Genomic DNA, 19,325 nt, shown 5'->3' with positions numbered 1-19,325 from the left:
GTTGTACTGTAAACGGTTTTCTCTCTCTTCCTGAAGGAATGATAGAGAGAGCAAACCGGTTCGAATAAAACCCATTAAATGGCCATAAATCGGCATGGAAACCACACAAGAAAGAAGGACACACAAGTTAAGCTAGGTTAGCCGATTTTTATTTAAACCCTTTCACATTCGTAGGCTACAGGAACAATTGTTTTTCTCCTTTACAAATCTTTTATTTTGAACGTTACGCACAGTTTCGAGCTTGGGTAACCTGTGCTGAAAACACTTTGCGCAGGAGAGATAGCCTGGGAACGAACTGTAGAGTCACATTGCAAAGATAAGATCTACGTCAAGAAGGCATTCAAAGGTTTTCTTCTTCAGATAAGCAGAGCCTTGTTTCTTTAGAGGTAAGAGGTGTTTGATATAGACTACTTATCGTATGCGACACAATCACGCGCGCTGTCTGTGAAATATTGGGCAGTCAATGAATTTTCCTTTTGCATATTTATGGCGGAAGTCAGCGGAAGTTCGGCGTGCATGCAAACCGCACTTCTCATTGCAAAAAGATGATCAGAAGCTTTCCTTGGACAATTGGATAATCTAAATATCTCGGATTTGACAGTTATGTAGTTGCGTAGTTTTGAGGGGGATTGTAGTTGGTTTGTTGAAGGAGATCGATGGACGATGAGACATTTCCGAGAATGTCTGGGATTTAATAGGTGTGATCATATTACTCAGGGTACCGATCTAAAATAACGACCCTATTTTTCGTTCAACTTTATTATTTTTTAACATTTGCTGTTGTAGAAAATGATGTCTAAATCAGTTTGCATTGTATCTACAGTTAAACCTCTCCACAACGGGCATTTTCTTCTGTTCCCAAGGTGGCCGTTGTGGAGAGGTGGCTGTTATTATAGGGTGGTTGCTAGCGGGTAATGTGGCATGTTTATTATTCTAAGTATATGCTTCCTGTATCTCATAATGATAATTGAATCATATATAATAACTAGTAATAGTTGACACTACAGCTGCCCCCGTTCTTTATATGTGGGCGCAAGTAATAGAAACGTCATCATTACCTACTGATTCCTCACGGCCCCAGTTCGAGCAAATCGAGATTTTTTCTAGTATACTGACTGCATATTTGAACTGTAAGTACTGTCCTTAATATACGCTTGAGTTACTAGGGTGTCTCCTCGGGATTTCGCCTCTGGGCAAAATCCCTGCGGGGGCAATTATAATTATAGATATAAAATACTTAAAAACTTGAATAATGTGTTGAATCAAAATGTTACCGTGACAAAACAAACAAGGTTTGCATCACTTGCCATGTTTATCATAGACAATTTATGCTTACTGAAGCAGTAGAAGTAGGACACAATCATAAAACGATTGCTGCGATTGATCATCAAGGCGCCATATGGATCAATGACCATTCTTGATAGCCTGAAATTCAACCGATTGCTTCGAGTCGTTTTCTCCTCTCAACAACGTCTAAATCGACCAGCCGTGGATGCCGTCCAGTGACGTCACTCAATACCCGAAAACCGGGTAGTGATTTTGATTGGTTGATTGGCTAAACATTCGCATAATTATGTATAATTATGAAAAATTTTAGCGGGATTGTCGCTTGATATTCAGTGGATCGCATCCCCGCCATTCTTTCATTTAGTTCAAACATTTCGATAAGCTTAATGTTTATCTTAAACAGCAAAATTGCCCTTGTCTTCGAAACTGAAATGCTAAATTGAACTGCGAATGAAGAATCATTGTGGAGAGTCGGTAGGTTTTTCATTTAGAGCTGCTTTGTGGTTTCCAGGGTTGTCATTAAGAGCCGGGGGCCGGGGATTTTCCCCGGCTACTAAGAGAGTGGCCCCTGGCTACTTTTATTGGAAAATAGAAGAAAAATAGAACCAAAAGATATCCCTAGCCGTTTGATTCCCCACCTTCTGGTTGTATTTATCCGGCAACTTGAAATCTTAGTGACAACCCTGGGTTTCGGCGGCCGGTGATTTTGTTTACCCGAAGTTTTCTGAGATCAATGTTATAATTCAACCTTCTTGCTATTTTTACCTTCAAGTGTAATGATTCTGTTAGCTTTTCTTTCTTGTCTCCATGTTTTTTTTCTTCGTTAATTAAAGCAAATCATTGTGTTTTTGAACTAAGTGTTCCGTGTGTGTGTTTATTTCATTTGTGTGATTGCGACTGAGTTTGATTATAGAATTTAGTACAACCGGTTCAGAGTTGTACTGCATGCAGTTGATAGTTTGAATGTTAAACGTGAATTACAATCGAAAAAAAGTAGTTCTCTATCATGCAGACATTTCCAAACGATATTTCTCGGTTTGCCACTCGAAAATCGTGTTTTACTTTTTGCATGAATTAAAGCAAAGGTCAAGGAGTAGTGACGTCACTGGACGGCATTAACGGCCAGTCGATTCAGACGTTACTGAGGGAGTAATAATGACTTGAAGTAATCGGATGAAATTCAGGCTACATTCTTGACTTTTTCATCAGTCACTGTAAAAACTGGCGGTTGTCTAGAGGTTACGGTTTGGAACATGCTGTATTGGCCATTGCTGTTGTACAGAGGTGGCTATTTTAGAGAGGTTTGAACAAGAGTCAATGTATAGACTGTCCTCCAAGACGAAAAAGTGGCGGTTGTAGAGAGGCCGTGGCCATTGTGGAGAAGTGGAGGTTCGATTCTAGTCAGTTTCAATACATGTTGTCAAGGGTAAATATGTGTTCTGAAAATTCTAATTTTTCCCATGGACAGCCAGCCTTTACAACTGCAGATGCATTGTCAAAACAAAATAATTAAAACCAACTGAAACTTGCATTAATTCAGTGTGTGCCTATGTATTTCAGAACATTTCACCAAATTGTATTTAAGCATCTCTAGATTTTTTAAAGTACCCTTTGGGAATTAAGATACAGCGATCGAACACCCGCATATAAGAAAACATGATTTCGGGCCTCAGGCTGATATAGTTCTTTTTTATTGGTTGCTTAGTGAGAAATCAGCCTGAAGACGTGTTCTTAAACTTTGTTTCAGAAATACTACACATAACATGTTACTAGAGGTTTAATCAGCATAATTATTTTATTATAAAAAAGTAAGTAAGTAAGTAGACAAAAATGCTAAAGACACCCCGGCAACTGTTATAGTTTTGTAATTGTCTAGCAGCAACCATAGTTACATTGCTTTCTTATTGCAATGCCCTATCCCTAGGCCTTATTATATAAGAACATGTTTTATTTATCAGGCTGAACTGGTTCTTATATAGCTGGTGCTTTATGGGCCAAATTTCAGCCTGATGTTCTTAATCCATTTGTTCTTATATGTGTGTGTTAACTGTACTTCTGGAACCCCTGGCAAAGAGTGACCTTAATTAATTCTTTTCAATGAGACATTTCCTCCTACATGATTGAATTTTCGACCGCAGTGTTGAAATTCTTCAATTGAATTGCTGAGCACAGCAGTTGAAGCTTTAATTTTAATGGTATGATTTTTCATTTTCTTTTTCTCTTTTCATTCTTTCCTTTCTTTTTTTAGGGTGCAGGGAAGATGGGTCATCTCAGTTAATTAAAGGGCCAGGTAAAATAATTTCAAGTGCAGAGGGTCAAATGGTTCGACTTTTTAGTTTTCTCAGATAAGGACGAAAAACTGTAGGTCCCGTCTCACAGCAAGTTCACTGATTTGTTCTTGTGGGACGTAAAAGAACGCACATCACTATTCGAAAAGAGTAGGGGTCGTAGACCACGGTGGTGTGGCCAACCTTTACGGGTCGTGGGATTGGGTAGGGATGGCACCTTGCATGGGACCTGAGTCCCGTTCGTGCACATTCCCTCTGGGCAGGCCTGTGCCCAGAATAGCTGGTAAATAAATTCCTCGAGCCCAAATGGGCTCTGAGTCAGCCTCATGGACTATAAACGCAGAGGCCACGAGGGCGAGAGGAATAATTGTTTCAGTAAAATCCAACTAGTTGGTCAAAAATATCGAGATAAAACAACTTTAGCTATAAAATTAAAGCTAGACTTAAAGCCATTGTTTTGGTTTTCAAAGCTGGTGGTTTTTGCTACTAGTGGGCTATAACATATAGCCTAGTGGTAGCTCAACCAATCAGAACAGAGCATTGATAATAGTCCACTAGTTGGATTTTACTAACGTGTACTAGCCCAAAAGTCATTTCAACGTACCCGAAAAAATTTGATTACAGTTCTTCTGTAATTTAAATTCCCCAAGAAACTTCACTTGCCCATTGGGCAAATTAAGAACAGAATTTACTAGCCCGATAGCAAAATCCACTAGCCCCAGGCGATCGGACACTACTTTCTTTGCATGCTGAAGGGCTAGGAAAAAGAGTCCCCTGGGCATGCAAGGAAAGTAGTGTCCAATAGCCTTGGGCTAGTAGATTTTGTGATCAGGCTGGTGAACTCTGTTTTTAACTCTCCCAAATGGTAAGTGAAGTTTTTTGGGGAATTCAGATTACAGAAATACTGTACTCAATCCCGTTCATCGAAACTTTTTTTGGGCTAGTCAAAATGACTTTCAGGCATATGTGTATGCTAGGTACAGCTTTCTCGAATGGCAAGCTGTAAAGCTGACTTTCTTTGCACCCTGACCAATCACGAAACTGGCATCAGCTGGTGAATGCAGAGAAAGCTTGTTACAAGTCAATGAGTTATGAGTCAAGTTGTAAGTCAGGTTGAATTTAGGCCTTAAAAGGTTACGTTTAGAGGTTAGGATTATAAGTCTGGTTTAGCTGTGATGGTCAATTGTTTAGCAGTTGCATTGTTAAAACACTTTTAAGTCACTAATTTGTTTAAATTTGGAATGTGCAGGACCTGCACATTTCAAAAAAAAGGTTAAAGGACATCAAAAGTGTACAGAGAAGAGCAGAAACAAAATGATTTGTTACGATGTAAAAAAAATGGCATCACTCCTGGGAATTGTCATTCAAGTACTGGTAACTTTTGAGTGATTTGAAATGGCCATAAAAAGCCCACACCCCACCACACATTTTGACAAGATCAGGGTGCAGATTACCTAAAGGCTTGCAGCAATTGTATTTAGTTGAACCTCCATTTAAGCAGGTACCCACAACAATAGGAGAACTCTTGCCGGAATGGCCAATAGCTGTGACGGTGGCCGCTCGATAGAGGTGGCTACTTAATACCGGTTCATTTTACAATATTCTTTTGTACAATGATTTCAGGACTTTGAACACTAGCCACTTAATAGAGGGTGGCCACTGAATACATGTAGGTTTCTCCTTAATGGAGGTTCAACTGTATTTGGAATGTCATTGCTGCCGGGTGTGATTAGTGAGGCAGTACACTTACATGTATATTGTTCATAATAGGGGTTTCAGAACTTGGAGGTGTATCATGTTTATTTTGCTATTTTTGTTTTAGATTATAAAAAGCGACATAGCTGTTTTAATAATTTAAAACATGGATGACTGTTCCAGTGCAAACTGGAGAGCCTACATTAGATATGAAAGTGGAGCAGTCGTTTTGGATCTGAATGGAAAAGGACTATCCAGTGTACCTGATGCAGTCACTGAACTGATTGAAGTGGAGGAAATTAGGCTGCGTAAAAATAATCTGTCTGCGTTGCCAACAAGTATCAACAAGCTGGAAAATCTTCAAATGCTGGATGTTGCTGGTAACAACCTAACCCATTTACCAGCTGAGATTGGCGACCTGAAAGAGGTGAGGTTGTTGAAAGCGGGTTTCAACCAGTTAGTTAGTGTACCTTCCAGTATACAGAAGCTGGACAAACTTGAAAAGCTGTACCTGGGTAATAACAGGCTAAAAGAATTGCCTGTTGAGATTTGTGACCTGAAGGAACTGAGGGTATTGAGTGTGAGTAACAACCAGTTGGTTGGTTTACCACAGATTGCACTGAACAAGCTTGAAGCTCTGAACTTGGATAATAATAGATTGACAGAATTACCCACTTCATTTGGTGACCTGAAGGAGCTAAGAGTGTTGAAAGTGAGAAACAACAAGCTGGTTGGTTTGTCCTCCAGTATACAGAAGCTGAGCAAACTTTCATGGTTGTACTTGGATAAGAACAGTCTAACGGAATTACCCTCCGAGATTGGTCACTTGAAGGAGCTGAGAGTCTTGCAAGTGACTTACAACTGTTTGGTTGGTCTGCCTACTAGTGTGCTGAAGCTGAACAAGCTTGAAGAGCTGTACTTGGGTGCAAACAAACTTAGAGAAATACCCACTGAGATTGGAAACCTGAAGGAGCTGAGGTTACTAGATATCAGTAACAACGAGTTGGTTCATTTACCTACCAGTATGAAGAAGCTGGACTACCTTGAAAAACTATATTTGGGTTATAACAAACTTACTGCAATACCTACTGAAATTGGTGATCTGACAAACCTGAAAGAAATGTATGTGAGGGGTAATCCTTTCACTGTTGATGCTGTAAGATATGTTCTGAAGTTGGGGAAAAAAGGAATGCATACAGATATTTCAGGTGAGAAAAAGCCTAAAGGGATGGTTAGCAATATTATTGAAAGAAGCTGAGTATGATGTGAAGAATTATGTAGATTGAGGAGAATGTTATTCGGTCCTTGCCAAGTGGATAACTGTCTCTGAGACCTTTATAATTCTTCACATCATACGAGAGGCAGCGAGCTAAATTCAGTTGTTCAATTATATTATTATTATTAATTCAAAATATTTTCTAAGTTCTTAACAAGTTTACCTCCTTGCAGACTTTCTTCAAAACTCTGGTCTATTTCCCTGCACAGTTTCAGGATATAAAGAGATGTTTTTTCTTGTAGATACTCCTCAAAAGATACTTCTCAAAAAGTAGAGAAATAGAAATCCATTGAGCAGTATGCTCTGCTCGTTCTTGCAATTCGTCTGTTCAGTGTAAGCCTGCATAGCAAGCGTTTACAATCCAATTCCTCTTTTTGCCTCTCGTCCCAACTTTCTCAACAAATTCGCGCGGGAACGCTTGCTACGCAGGCTAGTTAAGTTTTAGTAAAAAAAAAATTCAGCCATTTGGAATAGTCACGAACGCCATTTTTTAGTTCACTCGCGGGAATAAAAACCTTGGCTGCCGCTCCTGGACACAAGTTTGATTATAGTGATATTTGCCTGGAAAGGAGGCTTCTTGGGCAATACAGCATCAATACATGTAGCCCTTCGTCCGAACAAAGTGTTTAAACTGTCAGCTTTTTTATCCCTTTATGGTGATGAAACCACATTTTTGTGTCGTTAATAGAGACCTATGTGACGTTAGCCAAGCCGTGTGCGCATTTTCCTGGTCCCTATGTGACAGACGTCCTGTATCTTTACTACTTTTTTGAACAGAACGGTTATGGCATTATTACAGTAATTTCACTGTAATTATTATAATAATAATAATTTATTTCCGTTACCCTAGCTCCCACAGAAATAGAAGCTCAAGGAGAAAGAGCCCAGCAAATTTACCAACGTGCTCTAAGAGATGGCGCTGTTAAAGTTTACCGCGGTCGGGTGTTGCTTATTGGTCAGGATCGAGCAGGAAAAACAAGCTTGAAAAAGTCTCTCATTGGTCTACCGTTTAATCCCAAAGAAAGTAGTACTGACGGAATTGAGGTGGATCCTTCATTATTTCAACTGGACGTTGATGAAGTTAAGAATTGGCAACCCATTGATGAAAGCAAACAAGGATTGTTGCCGGGATGTTCGACAGATGTGGCACAGATGGTGGTGGAGAAACTTTGTATTCCAGTTAGCCATAATTGGGAAGAGAAAGAAGGTACAGAAAAAGATGTGCAGCTTGATGGTGATGATAACAAGAACGAGAAAGAGCTTGACGATACTGATTGTGAAAAGGAAGAAGATTCAATCGAACAGGTTTGTCTTCAGTCCCCTAGCATTTGCTTCCTTACCGTAAATGGTCTTGTAGACTCCCTCTTTCAAATAAACGTCTCTTGTCTAATCCCCTCCACCCCACCACCACCACCTTTTATGCAATAGACACCCCGCATGACAAATGCTCCAAAATACTTGAAAATAACAAAATAGATCAAAGTTAAGATTCTGTCATTGTACTTGAGCTTTACGAAAACGACACAGATACCTATATGGCTACACTTGCTACAAGTCGACCTCTCACAAGTTCTTAAAAGCGAACAAAGCGTGCGACGAAGTCTCGAGGTCAACTTGTTTCGCCTGAATGGATTTGAATCATATCATAAATTCACGCGGGAAACTGAAAATGATTGACATAAGCTGTGTTGGGAGCGGCGTGAAATATCACTCACTGTCCAATTTGTCAATTGTCATGACGTCATTGGTAGAATTTTCGACCGGTGAATTTCGCGCCAAACAGATATGAAAAGTCCTTTAAAATGGCGTAACCAACGAGGACAAAAAATAAAGGACTTTTAGAAAGTCTACTAAATGGCCTAGACGTAAATCTATCAATGGTTGGACTGAATCTGAATCTCCTGTTTAAAATCTGAGGTTATGTAATATTATTCGTGGAAAGCATATTAGTTTTGTTGAGTTTTACATGTATGAGAATAAATGCCTCTCCATTCTTTTAAACGCCTGAGCCTTTCTATTAAACAACCCCGCGTGGGCTGTTAAAATTGAATAGGCATCTATTAGATCATTTAGGGCATTAAATCAGGTCAGAGGGGCTATGTCATGTGCTCTTTCCTATCTTTTTAAAGAAGTAAAACTTTTTTCGCATCATTTGAATTCCAAAATTGAGATAAAATAATAGAGAGCTTTAGATTCTAAGACGATGACGACTACGAGTGCGAGATTTTCTCATCGCTGAGAAATACTTTTTCTTGTAAAAAAGGCAGTTTATTTCAGACCTTTTTACTTGGTACGTTATTACCCTATTACAGGTTCCTGATCCAAAAGAAGAAAGTGTTAGTGAACTGTCATCATTGGGTCCTCATCACGAGTTAGAGGTTGATAACACTTCACCTCCAGCTGAGATCCAAGAGCGAGCCGTTAATTTGATAAGGTATTTGAAAGGTGAAAGAGATGTTACGGAAAATTCCGTTGGTAGCATTGAACTGTGGGATTTTGCTGGACAACAGCTGTACTATGCATCTCATCCTGTATTTTTAACATCACGTGCAATATGTATCTTGGTGTGTAACCTGAGCAAATCGTTGCACCTAACCGCTCAACCCCGTGTGAGACAAGGAAATTATGACGTCATGTTGGACAACCCAAACGGGGAAACAAATCTGGAGAATCTGCTGTCTTGGCTGTCCACTGTGCATAGCATCACGCATATGAGGGGACAAACCCGTGACAATGCCGAAGAAAAGCTGCCCCATCTGCGTCCCCCTGTGATCATTGTAGGCACCCATGCAGACCAGCCATTTAAAGACATTCCAACTATGAAGTCTGAAATACAGAGGGCAATTGCTGGTAAGGACTATGAAGGACATGTGGTTCGGCCCATCTTCAGCATTGACAACACTGCAAAATTACTTCAGAGTAAGATAAAAAAGGTTTTCTGGCAAGATAAAAGCATCGATGACATCCAAGCTCTACAGGACAAAATCATGGAAGTGCTAAGGCAGGAGCCTTACATGGGGGAGATGATACCTGTGAGGTAAATAATAGTAATAAATGAAGAGGAGTTTACTAAATGAGAATTTTCATGTCAAGAGTTAAGTTGTGGCGGCATTAAAATGTTTTATATTTGTAGCCTTCTTTGTTACAGTCCTTATAGGTTTTTGTCGAGTGGTTAGAGCACTGGAATTGTAATCCGAAGGCCGCGATTTCAATCCCGCCCTAACTGCTTCCTGGATTTCTCCACGGTATTCCCGACTGCAACTCCTCACAGTCACCATTGTTAACAGCCGACTGGTTTGCCTCCGTTCAGTTGGGATTCTTAACCTTGTGGGCCGCACAGAAAACTACTGGTTTACCAGTAATCGTGTTACTCCTATAATAATCAATGGCTATGACGGCACACAAAAGCGTGACCCAAAACATTTTAAGGTTTTGTAGCCCCTCACTCAGGTTGAAAGACAATGTCAGTAATATGAAAAGTATGTGACTTTTTAAAATAGTAAATCAAGCAGAGGAACAGTTAAATTCATGTTATTTTTTCACAGCTCCTTCTTACAGGTATTGTGTCTAATCAGAAAGAGTTTTCAGTGATTCCTGTTTTAACTACCTGCCTGTTATGGGTAGTTTCTTGGTGTTGCGGACGGGTCCGATCACCAATCAACGTGATACAAAACGGATTGATAAGACACTGAACAATGCCCACACTACAACGCAAAAGCCAACCAACAATGGTTTCCACAACATTCAAAACACACCAGTTATGGATATCTGGCTGCCCAGTGATAAATGTTTATCATATAGTACAGGTTTTAGTGACTTTGAAGGCAATGACCACGGGAAGCGTTTGATGGAAAATTTGTGGCTTAATTTCTGGTGTCGATCACCAAAAAAAAGAACATTACGTTCCCTTTTAGTTCGAAAAACTTTGCATTTTATTTTTTTGTTTTTAACTGGTAATCCCTTCTTAATGCAAAAGAATTTTGAACTTTATATGCCTGTGGATTTCCAACACATTCAATAAGGTCCATTCAGTGAAGTTGACATCCAGAAGTTCTGTTACTCTCCTGTTTTGCTTCTGCACCCCCTTCACCCAATATGTCACTACAGTCAGAAGCACTTCAGTGACATGAATCCTTTTTTCAAACCAGGTGGCTAAACTTTGAGAAGGTCATCAATGCTTTGCTATCCAAGGAAGTGCATCACTTGAATATAAAGGAACTTCAAAGTTATGCCAAAGAGAAGTGCTTTATTGATGACGAGGAAGAGTTTACCACCATGGTAAATTTCTATCATGACCTGGGCATTATCATCAAGCACTACAGCACAGTCATTCTGAGTGCGAAGTGGCTGATAGATCTATTCGGGCAGCTTATCACTATTCCAGATTTTAATAAAATGGTAAGAATTTTCATAGGTACTTGTTTGAACTGTTGCAAGGGTTTTTTCTTTCACAATGGTCCCCACTTTTTTAATCTTTTTTTCAATTTATTCTCTCTAGGACCCCAAGGTTTCCAAGCACTGGAAGGAAGTTGAAGAAAGCGGTGTCCTCGGCATAGAACTAGTTGATCATGTGTTTTCCAAATTTCTTCTGAAGGGCATTGCGAGGGATGACATTCTGGACATGATGAAACAATTTGGTTTGATTGCAAAGTTTACATCCTCTAAAAATGATGAAAAGTATTTCGTGCCGTGCCAGCTCAAAATGCCACCTAATTCCCTTTGTTCTATGGTACCTTCAAGCTCTGATCCCTGTCCTCTTTATGTTTATTTTTCCACCGGTTTCGTCCCCCATGGCTTGTTCACACTGCTTGTTTCTAGACTCGTCAGTTGGTGTTCTGAGGCTGGTCCAACTCAACCCCCTACCCTTTACCGAAATGGAGCATGGTTTATTATTGGCAGACAAATTATCCACGATCTGGTTCTCATTTGTAAGAAGCAGTTCATTAAGTTTTTCGTCAAGCAAATAGCCCAAGATCAGCACATCAAAGGAGATGACACCAGGGAAACTGCAATTCAGGTTCTTGAGTTTTTGGAGACAACTTTACAATCTTTGTCAAAGGATCTTCCTTATCTACGTGGACTGCAATATCAGATAAGGGTTCGATGCCCCTATTGTCAGCTGGAAAAGTGTACAGGGCATAATCAGATGGCATGTACTCATGAAGACTGTCTTCACCTCCTCGAGTTACAAGGCCAGCCGCTGATCTGCAAAAGGAAACCTGCAAGCAGAGTTCTTACAGTTCAGGGACAAGAGAAATGGTTTTCACAGACAATAAGTCAGGTATTTAGTGAACAACCTCGTTCCCAGGGTTCTCTCCTACTCGCCCTACGGAGCGAGAGAGAGAGAGAGAGACCCTGGAAAACGCTGGTCACGTGGCTCCAGAACAAAATTAATTCTGAGGGAGGAGTCCTTTGTCTCACATTTTTTTTTGTCTGGTTTATTGGCAACGTTCACGCAGTGATCGCAACAGCAAGATAGATTTGCTAACCCTACTACAACTATAACTGAAACTAAGGAAAATTTCTGCCTAAACAGAATTATCAGATAAACAAGTGAATTACCAAAGAAGGAATCAAAAACTAGCGTTGTCACCGGTTTAACCGATGACACCAATCGCTAAAAATCTATGATCTTGAGTTATACACAAGCGAGTTAATTTTTTGAAGGTAAAATCCCTGTATGTTGAACTTCTATATTAAAAGTTTCAATGTTTGTCTGACAGCGGCTGGTAATCGGGCCAAATAAACTTACACCATTTGCGGTCTTAAAGGTTCGGCATGACAAACCCCTGGGACAAAACATGGCACTTACGTTGAGAGCAAGGAATTCAGTTAATACATTTACGATCAAAGTAATATTTTAGATCTAGTGAATTCACGGAAAGCTATAGCCTAAAATGTCAGCATTTTCCATCCCCTAACCTTTGTTATGATGCGGCATTAGAAATAGATCAAAGCTAAAAATAATTAAAAAACCAACGCGACGTGGAAGACAACAGGAAATAGTATGAACAGAGACAGAACAGACAACATAACCTGCGTAATAGTAGTCTTGAAAACACATACAGATACTGTACATTTGTTTTCTAAAGTGGCCTCCACAACATAGATACGGCAATTCAAATCTAGTGCGTTTCGTTATGGATACTGCTACCAGGCAGACCAGAATACCTAAATTATTTTTGACTGTACAAACGGTGAATCCTCCGCGATTTCTGTTGCATGTGCCAAATGATAGCGTCGCTGATAAACATCCGACTTACATCCAGATATTCTGCAGAAAGTTACGCTTTCGCTGTCAAAGGATTTTGTGCATTATTTTCGGCTTTCAAGATCAGGTCAGGTACACAGTTTCATGGCTGCACTGACCTGTTTACGCTCCGTAGAGACAAATCTCACACTTTCCTGCCCCTTCCCCAAATCATTTGTTTGTAATCTCCCAGATTCTGGGAGACACGTTACCAGCGTTTTCCAGGGTCTCTCTCTCTCTCTCTCTCTCTCGCTCCGTAGGGCGGGTAGGAAAGACCCTGGGAACGAGGTTGTTTAGTGTAATTCATTCAATTTCCAGCAATACTATTAGCACTTTATAAACTTACGATTAAATAACAATCTATATATAAATCACCAGGCCTCGGTTGTTCAAAGGCTGGATAGCGCTATCCACCGGATAAATCTCAATCCAGTGGATAGTATAATTAGTTTCCCCAATACTTATCCGTTGGATAGTGATTTATCCGGTGGATAGCGCTATCCAACGTTTGAACAACCGGGGCCAGGGCTATAGCACGTACGGTATCTTCGAAGTCAATGTTACTTCATGTCTAAACTACTTAAGAGCAGACCATATTACCTTTATTAGATTATCGGGCGATACTTATCGCACTGTATGTGTCTACTTCTAGGCTCTCTTTGGGTCTCTAGATAAAAGAAAGTCCGAAGGAATTGAGACTGAGGACTTGCTTCACTTTTATGTTAGAAAAGTGGACCTTTCTGGACTCCTGAGCTGATATGTAGATACCTCACGTCACCCCTCGTATTTAGTTTTTGTTTTAGTGAACGGCATAGCAACTGTGTCGAATTACATATGCAATTTACATATGCTATTTGTTGTAACAACTTTATTGCCAGGAATATATAAAGCATTTATATAGTCTATATGTCATATGTGGTCTATTCATATACGTTTTATATCTTTTTTAATTTTTTTTCTTCTGCAAACGAAAATACGCTTTTTGATTTGGAAAGTCACGGCCCCATACTTTCCTTAAAACGTTCAACTTTTTGTTTCCTGACAGGAAACGTGTTCATCCTCGTCTGGTGTGACACAAAGACCACATCGAGAATGTTTAATCTTGAAAGTTGCCCTTCTGGCTATTGAGTGGGGATCATCTAAGGGTGGCCTGTCAACAGTCAACAGAACACTTGCGATACATTTGGCAAAACTCTCAAACGTAGAGGTCACTATTCTTGTGCCTGAATTTGAGTGCAGTGAAGATGACAAGAGAACTGCCAGGAGTCATAGCATTGCCATAAGGGAAGCAGAGCATCTTCCTGGCTTCAGTGATCCTCTAGATTGGTTGAGCTTTCCACCAGATGACCTTGATATCCAAGTTGTGATTGGCCATGGTGCAAAGCTTGGCAGACAGGCCCAAATAATCAGAAAGTCGCATTGCTGTAAGTGGGTGCAGGTAGTGCACACTGAACCTGAAGAGCTGGCAATGCATAAGAACTATTCTGGCGCCGTTGCCAAAGGGGAAGGAAAGAACAGAGCTGAAGTTGACTTGTGCCAAATTGCAGATCTCGTAGTGGCGGTTGGGCCCAAGTTGACAGAAGCATTCTCTTCCAAATTGCGTTCAACTCATCGAGAAATCTTTCAGTTAATACCAGGTTCCTTTGAAGAGTTTTTTGATATTAAACGTACTACACAAGAGAGTGCGAATTTCAAAGTGTTAGCCTTTGGTCGCGGTGATTTTGAAGACTTCAGTCTCAAAGGATATGACATTGCCGCTAAAGCCATTGTTGAATTGAAGGACAGTTCATACCGTCTGATATTTGTTGGTGCTCCTGATGGAAAGCAGGATGAAGTCGCAGATAATCTACTCCAGTCGGGCATTTCAAGAAACCAACTGATTGTCAGATCATTTGTGAAAAACAAGCAAAGATTGAAAGAGTTGTTTTGTGAAGTTGATGTGGCCATCATGCCGTCAAGAACTGAGGGGTTTGGCTTGACAGCACTAGAAGCCATGTCAGCTGGTCTTCCCATTCTGGTAAGTGGAAACTCTGGGTTTGGAGAAGCATTGCGTGATCTTCCAATAGGAGATTCATTTGTGATTGATTCAGATGACCCCAAGGAATGGGCAAGGGAAATTGCTGCTATCCGTAAAAAACCCAAGATACAACTGCTTGAGGACATCCAAAGTCTACGAAGATGTTATACAGAAAAATTCCGTTGGGAAAGACAATGTCAGACTCTTGTTGACAAGATGTGGAAGACAGTTTACGGTAAGGAGATAAAGTAACGACAGTGATAGGGATAATGAAATGTGCGTTCAAATTTGAATTCGAATGCGTATCTCAGCGTAATTGTCCTTTGTTTTGCCTTCATTTTACGTGATACATGTTTAAGGTCATAGAAATACGACTGTGTTGCCAACGTCGACCATTTAAATTGTAATATGAGCATACCTTTTCTCCTCGCACACTTTTCTCCTTACATTTCTTGTGGTAAAGGGTCTGGATGGGGGTGCTGATCCCACATTCCCGCTTCTTTGTCACAACGATCCCGCATCCCAAACTATTGTCATTGATCCGTATACATTTCTATCCCGAATACCGTTCGTTTTCTTTGCCAATACCGCATCCTGCGCCAAGATTTTAGCGAATCCCGCTTCCCGAGTAGTGGTCAAATCCCGTATCCCGTCAAGAAATTTTGCTTTTTCCCTTTTCTCGCGCTTTATTTATGTCAAACCCCATGGATTTATATATAAACTTTTTCTTCAAAAAGTAGATGTGTCCAGACGTCTCCTCGCAAGACCTCCGACAATTGGACTCTTGTGAGCGACCACCTCCCGTAAGCGGCCACTGACTCTCCGCATTTTGTGTGGTCGTGTACGGGAGGTTAGACTGTACCAAAGAGAACGAATGGTGCGCTACAGAGGTTGTAATCCTTGACCTTTCTTTTTAATTCATCGCCTATTTAAACATTACAGGTGCGGGAAGACCCCGGGAACATGCATATCCAGTGAACAGTTTTGAAGAAGGTGTTTCAACAGGACAGTTGCCAGGTGATGTCATTGTCTGCTATTTTTGGAGGAGAGTATTCTGATTTTGTTCAGTTGAAGCCGCGGTAATTTAACCGGAATACGTTTTCGCACGAAATTGTCTGGTGTTTTTGGCTTTGTATTAGTGTACTATCCTCTACTAAACTAACGTGAAAAGTGACCTCTGTTTAATTAATTTCCCTCTATCATTTACAGATGAACCCGTTTTCCATGCGCTTCAACAAATCGAACTGGAAACACGCACGACGACCAGTAAAACGGATCTCTCACTGAATTTAAAGAGCATTTCTCTGGATAAAGGTTTCCTGATTTCCGATAATCAAGGAGAAGGAAACTGTATGTTTCTGGCACTTTCAGAGCAGCTTGAGCTCATTAAAGGAATCAAAATCTCCCATAAAGAGTTACGCTTAGCCGTTGTTCATTACCTTAAGGAAAACTCTAAGCTGGTTAGTGTGTTATTATTCTTTGTCAGTGTCTTAAGTTATTTGTCCTACACTAGCAAAGTAAGCATTGAATGATGATGGCAGAGACAGCATTCCGTTCGGTTCTAGTGTAAATTTAGTAACGGAGACGGAGGCATTTAAAGGAAACATTTTCTTCTTTTCCGCTTCGGTCGTCGAGTTTCCGTCGTTTACATCTTACAGACAGGCGTGGGACTTAAAGGAGCTGTGTCACGAAATTCGGCCAAATTAGGTAATTACAAAATGCCTGTAAATTAAGAGAAACGTAAAAATAGTCGCTTAAACATCAAAGGAAGGTTAAAATAACACAACAGATACAACAGATGCCACGGATGGGAAAAACTGAAGAAGATTGAAACGGATTGAAATTAGGGTTTTTGAAAACTGCTCAGCCTAGCAGTTTTTCAAAGTTGATCTCTGCTGTTTGCAACTTCAAAAATAATGCTCAGGAGACATATTTGTTTGTCTCGAATCTCTGCTTGTGTCATTTACAAGTAATTTCTTTGCTTTCTTTAAGTTCCATAGCGATTTTGGGCGAGTAACTGGCAAAATTAAACAAAATGAACTGGACTGCCGTGACACAGTCCCTTTAACCATGGTAGCAAAGTTTCTCTTTTGTTCCATAATTTTGTTTTACACCAGAACATAACGTTTTTCGTCTTCTGTCTCCATTCCATTGCTTACTTAAATGCAGAGGAAGCTTACTTTGTCATACGTTATGTTGAACACATCGAAAAGGAGTACCTTTTTGTCGAAAATAGTATATAAAAGTGCAAGGGGCTGGACATCGGGGCGGAACCGCCCCGTATAAAACTTTAATGAATAGTCCTTCGGGGTAGAAGCATTTTACTCACGTGGCCATCAGCTATGCAAGTGTATTGAAACAAAAGAACGTCTTTTTTATATAAGAAAAACCTTCAACTCCCATAATATTGCTTAGAGGTACTAACGTGGCAGCCGTTTTATTGTTTTGGGCATCTATAAGGCGAGCGTGGCGTCACATAAAAATGCTTTGAGGAGAATTTTTCAAAGTGAGACGGGTACTTAGTACTGGTGCGATAGTCTGTTTTAAATGCTGTAAACAACGACGCAATTTCCTGAAAAGTAGTGTGTACTAATGCTCCCCCCCCCCCCACCCGCCCCGCTCCTTGTGACTACAGTATTTTTCTCTTTCAGCCGAATGGAACAGAGCTGTTCCACTTTGTCCATGGATGCTCATCTTGGGAAGCGTACCTCGCAAGTATGATGACTGATGGGACATGGGGTGATCACGTGGTTCTGCATGGTGCAGCAAACTGTTTTGAGACGTGCATCCACGTGATCAACAGTCTGCCGCATCACAATGACATATGGATCTGCCCAGAGTATGATGTTACTGGTAGGAACCGACTTGTGCTGGGTCACCTGCACGAGCTTCACTATGTTAGTCTCATCCCAGATATAGGATGGAAAGATGTCTGATTACACTGCAATGTGACATTTCCGAACTTGTGTTATCAAAATTCAAACCATTTGAATGAGGCAGTTGCACCTTTTATAAGCGTCTTATTTGCTAAAGTTACGATAAAACGGGCAACAAAAGCGTTAACTTTTTGTTGCGGCATTGCTGCAAAACGGGTTGAAAAGCTTGCGAAAAGTTGTTAGAGAAAGCAGAGGGTAGTTTTACTTTTTGCAACAGAATCTGTGCATGTTGCGAATTTACCGGCGAAAGTAAACTTGTTTTGCAGTAAGTGTCTTAAGGTGATGTTACTAGACGATTCGCAACGACGATTTTTAGTGCAACACAGCGTTGTAATGTTAAACAATGTTGTAACCGATTCGAACCCTTTCCCAACAATGTTGCAACGCTTCGTTGAGCTAAAAATCGTCGTTGTGAATCGTCTCGTTGAACATCACCTTTAAATCCCGTGTATGGTGTGACTCCGGCTTAATTTCACAAGGTTGGAGGTACTATCAATTGATGCTAGGAACCAATGAGATCTTAGCATTTAAACATGACATTGCTAAGGTCAAACAAGGACACTTTGAGACCGCCACCTTGGTTTTCTCAATTTTTCGTATTGTATAGTAATGCACCTCTTTAAGGTTTCAAATTTAAGTATGGGTGCTGCTTCAGGACATTTTTGACCTAATTCGGCTATCGCGAACTTTACAACGCACGTATTTCATAGCTTATGACTTCAAGATTTTCAAATGAAACGTTTAGTTAATAATTGATATTTAGATATGCACTTGAACTCGGAAGTATGCGGCCTATGAACTGTGGTTTTAGAAGTTTGAAAGGCACCTTTTTAAAATATAAGATGTTCCTAGTAAGTTAATCCTGTAAACAAGCTTTATTATCTCGCTTACAAAGTTCAACAGAGCTTTTTCGTTCCGGCAAACATGAATTAAGTGAACAACATGATACAATTTGCTTGCTGCTTAAGGGTCATAGCAGTTATTATTATACATCGGACTCACTATGAAAAATCTGATTTGTCGAGAACATTCAATCAATTCACAATAGCTTGTGAACTTGACATGATAAATGCAATATCTGCTGCAGATATTACATTTATCATGTCAAGTTCAACGTCTGCCTGGTTACCAAGCCCCTTGGAGTGTTCTCCTCAGAAACAGAATGACTGAATGTCTTCTTTTGCCTATTGTTTAAAAAATGTATAATAAAACAATAATTGAATTCGGTTTTCGCATAATATCATGAATTATCAAAACCTCGTGTCTGTATTATCTGCCTCAGCCTTCGGCTTCTGCAGATAACACAGACCTCGGTTTTGATAATTCATGATATCATGCTCAACCTCATCCAATAATTGTTTATTGAAAAGTGTTTAATTTACCCTAGGGCTTTAGTAAAGATACGAACCCAGAAACTTCAATTGATCCAAATTTTTCAAAATGCGATTGAGTAAATCATTTTATTAAGCTTTTGCATGAGCATATTTGATCACGCTGGATTGAATTAATCATTGCCGACAAAAATTGTCGTGAATGGGAATCTCAGTTTTTTTCTGTAGCTTTGAAAAGCTAATAA

At 40.1% G+C, this 19,325-nt stretch overlaps 1 protein-coding gene across 1 annotated transcript; it reads left to right on the top strand.

Annotated features, from left to right (window-relative positions):
* The first annotated feature begins 316 nt into the window (after nt 1-316).
* On the top strand, nt 317-17,899 carry LOC140946384 (uncharacterized). The gene is made up of 11 exons (XM_073395489.1): nt 317-386; nt 5,398-6,478; nt 7,397-7,725; nt 7,795-7,822; nt 9,001-9,583; nt 10,695-10,944; nt 11,045-11,827; nt 13,842-15,048; nt 15,756-15,830; nt 16,023-16,273; nt 17,465-17,899. The coding sequence occupies exons 2-11, from the start codon at nt 5,437-5,439 to the stop codon at nt 17,747-17,749; spliced, it is 4,833 nt and encodes a 1,610-aa protein (XP_073251590.1). The 5' UTR covers nt 317-386; nt 5,398-5,436; the 3' UTR covers nt 17,750-17,899.
* The last annotated feature ends 1,426 nt before the right edge of the window (nt 17,900-19,325 follow it).

Source organism: Porites lutea, chromosome 8 (assembly GCF_958299795.1).
Source record: "Porites lutea chromosome 8, jaPorLute2.1, whole genome shotgun sequence".
Classification (NCBI taxonomy): Eukaryota; Metazoa; Cnidaria; class Anthozoa; order Scleractinia; family Poritidae; genus Porites; species Porites lutea.
The sequence above is the reverse complement of the archived record's forward strand: the minus strand, read 5'-3'. Positions and strand labels throughout refer to the sequence as shown.

What these genes read in the sequence shown, in the direction of transcription:
- LOC140946384 (XM_073395489.1), top strand. Translation starts at nt 5,437, where the DNA reads ATGGATGACTGTTCCAGTGCAAACTGGAGAGCCTACATTAGATATGAA. An exon ending in TTTCACAGACAATAAGTCAG is followed by an intron (nt 11,828 to 13,841) that starts GTATTTAGTGAA and finishes GTTTCCTGACAG; the next exon opens with GAAACGTGTTCATCCTCGTC. An exon ending in GATGTGGAAGACAGTTTACG is followed by an intron (nt 15,049 to 15,755) that starts GTAAGGAGATAA and finishes TAAACATTACAG; the next exon opens with GTGCGGGAAGACCCCGGGAA.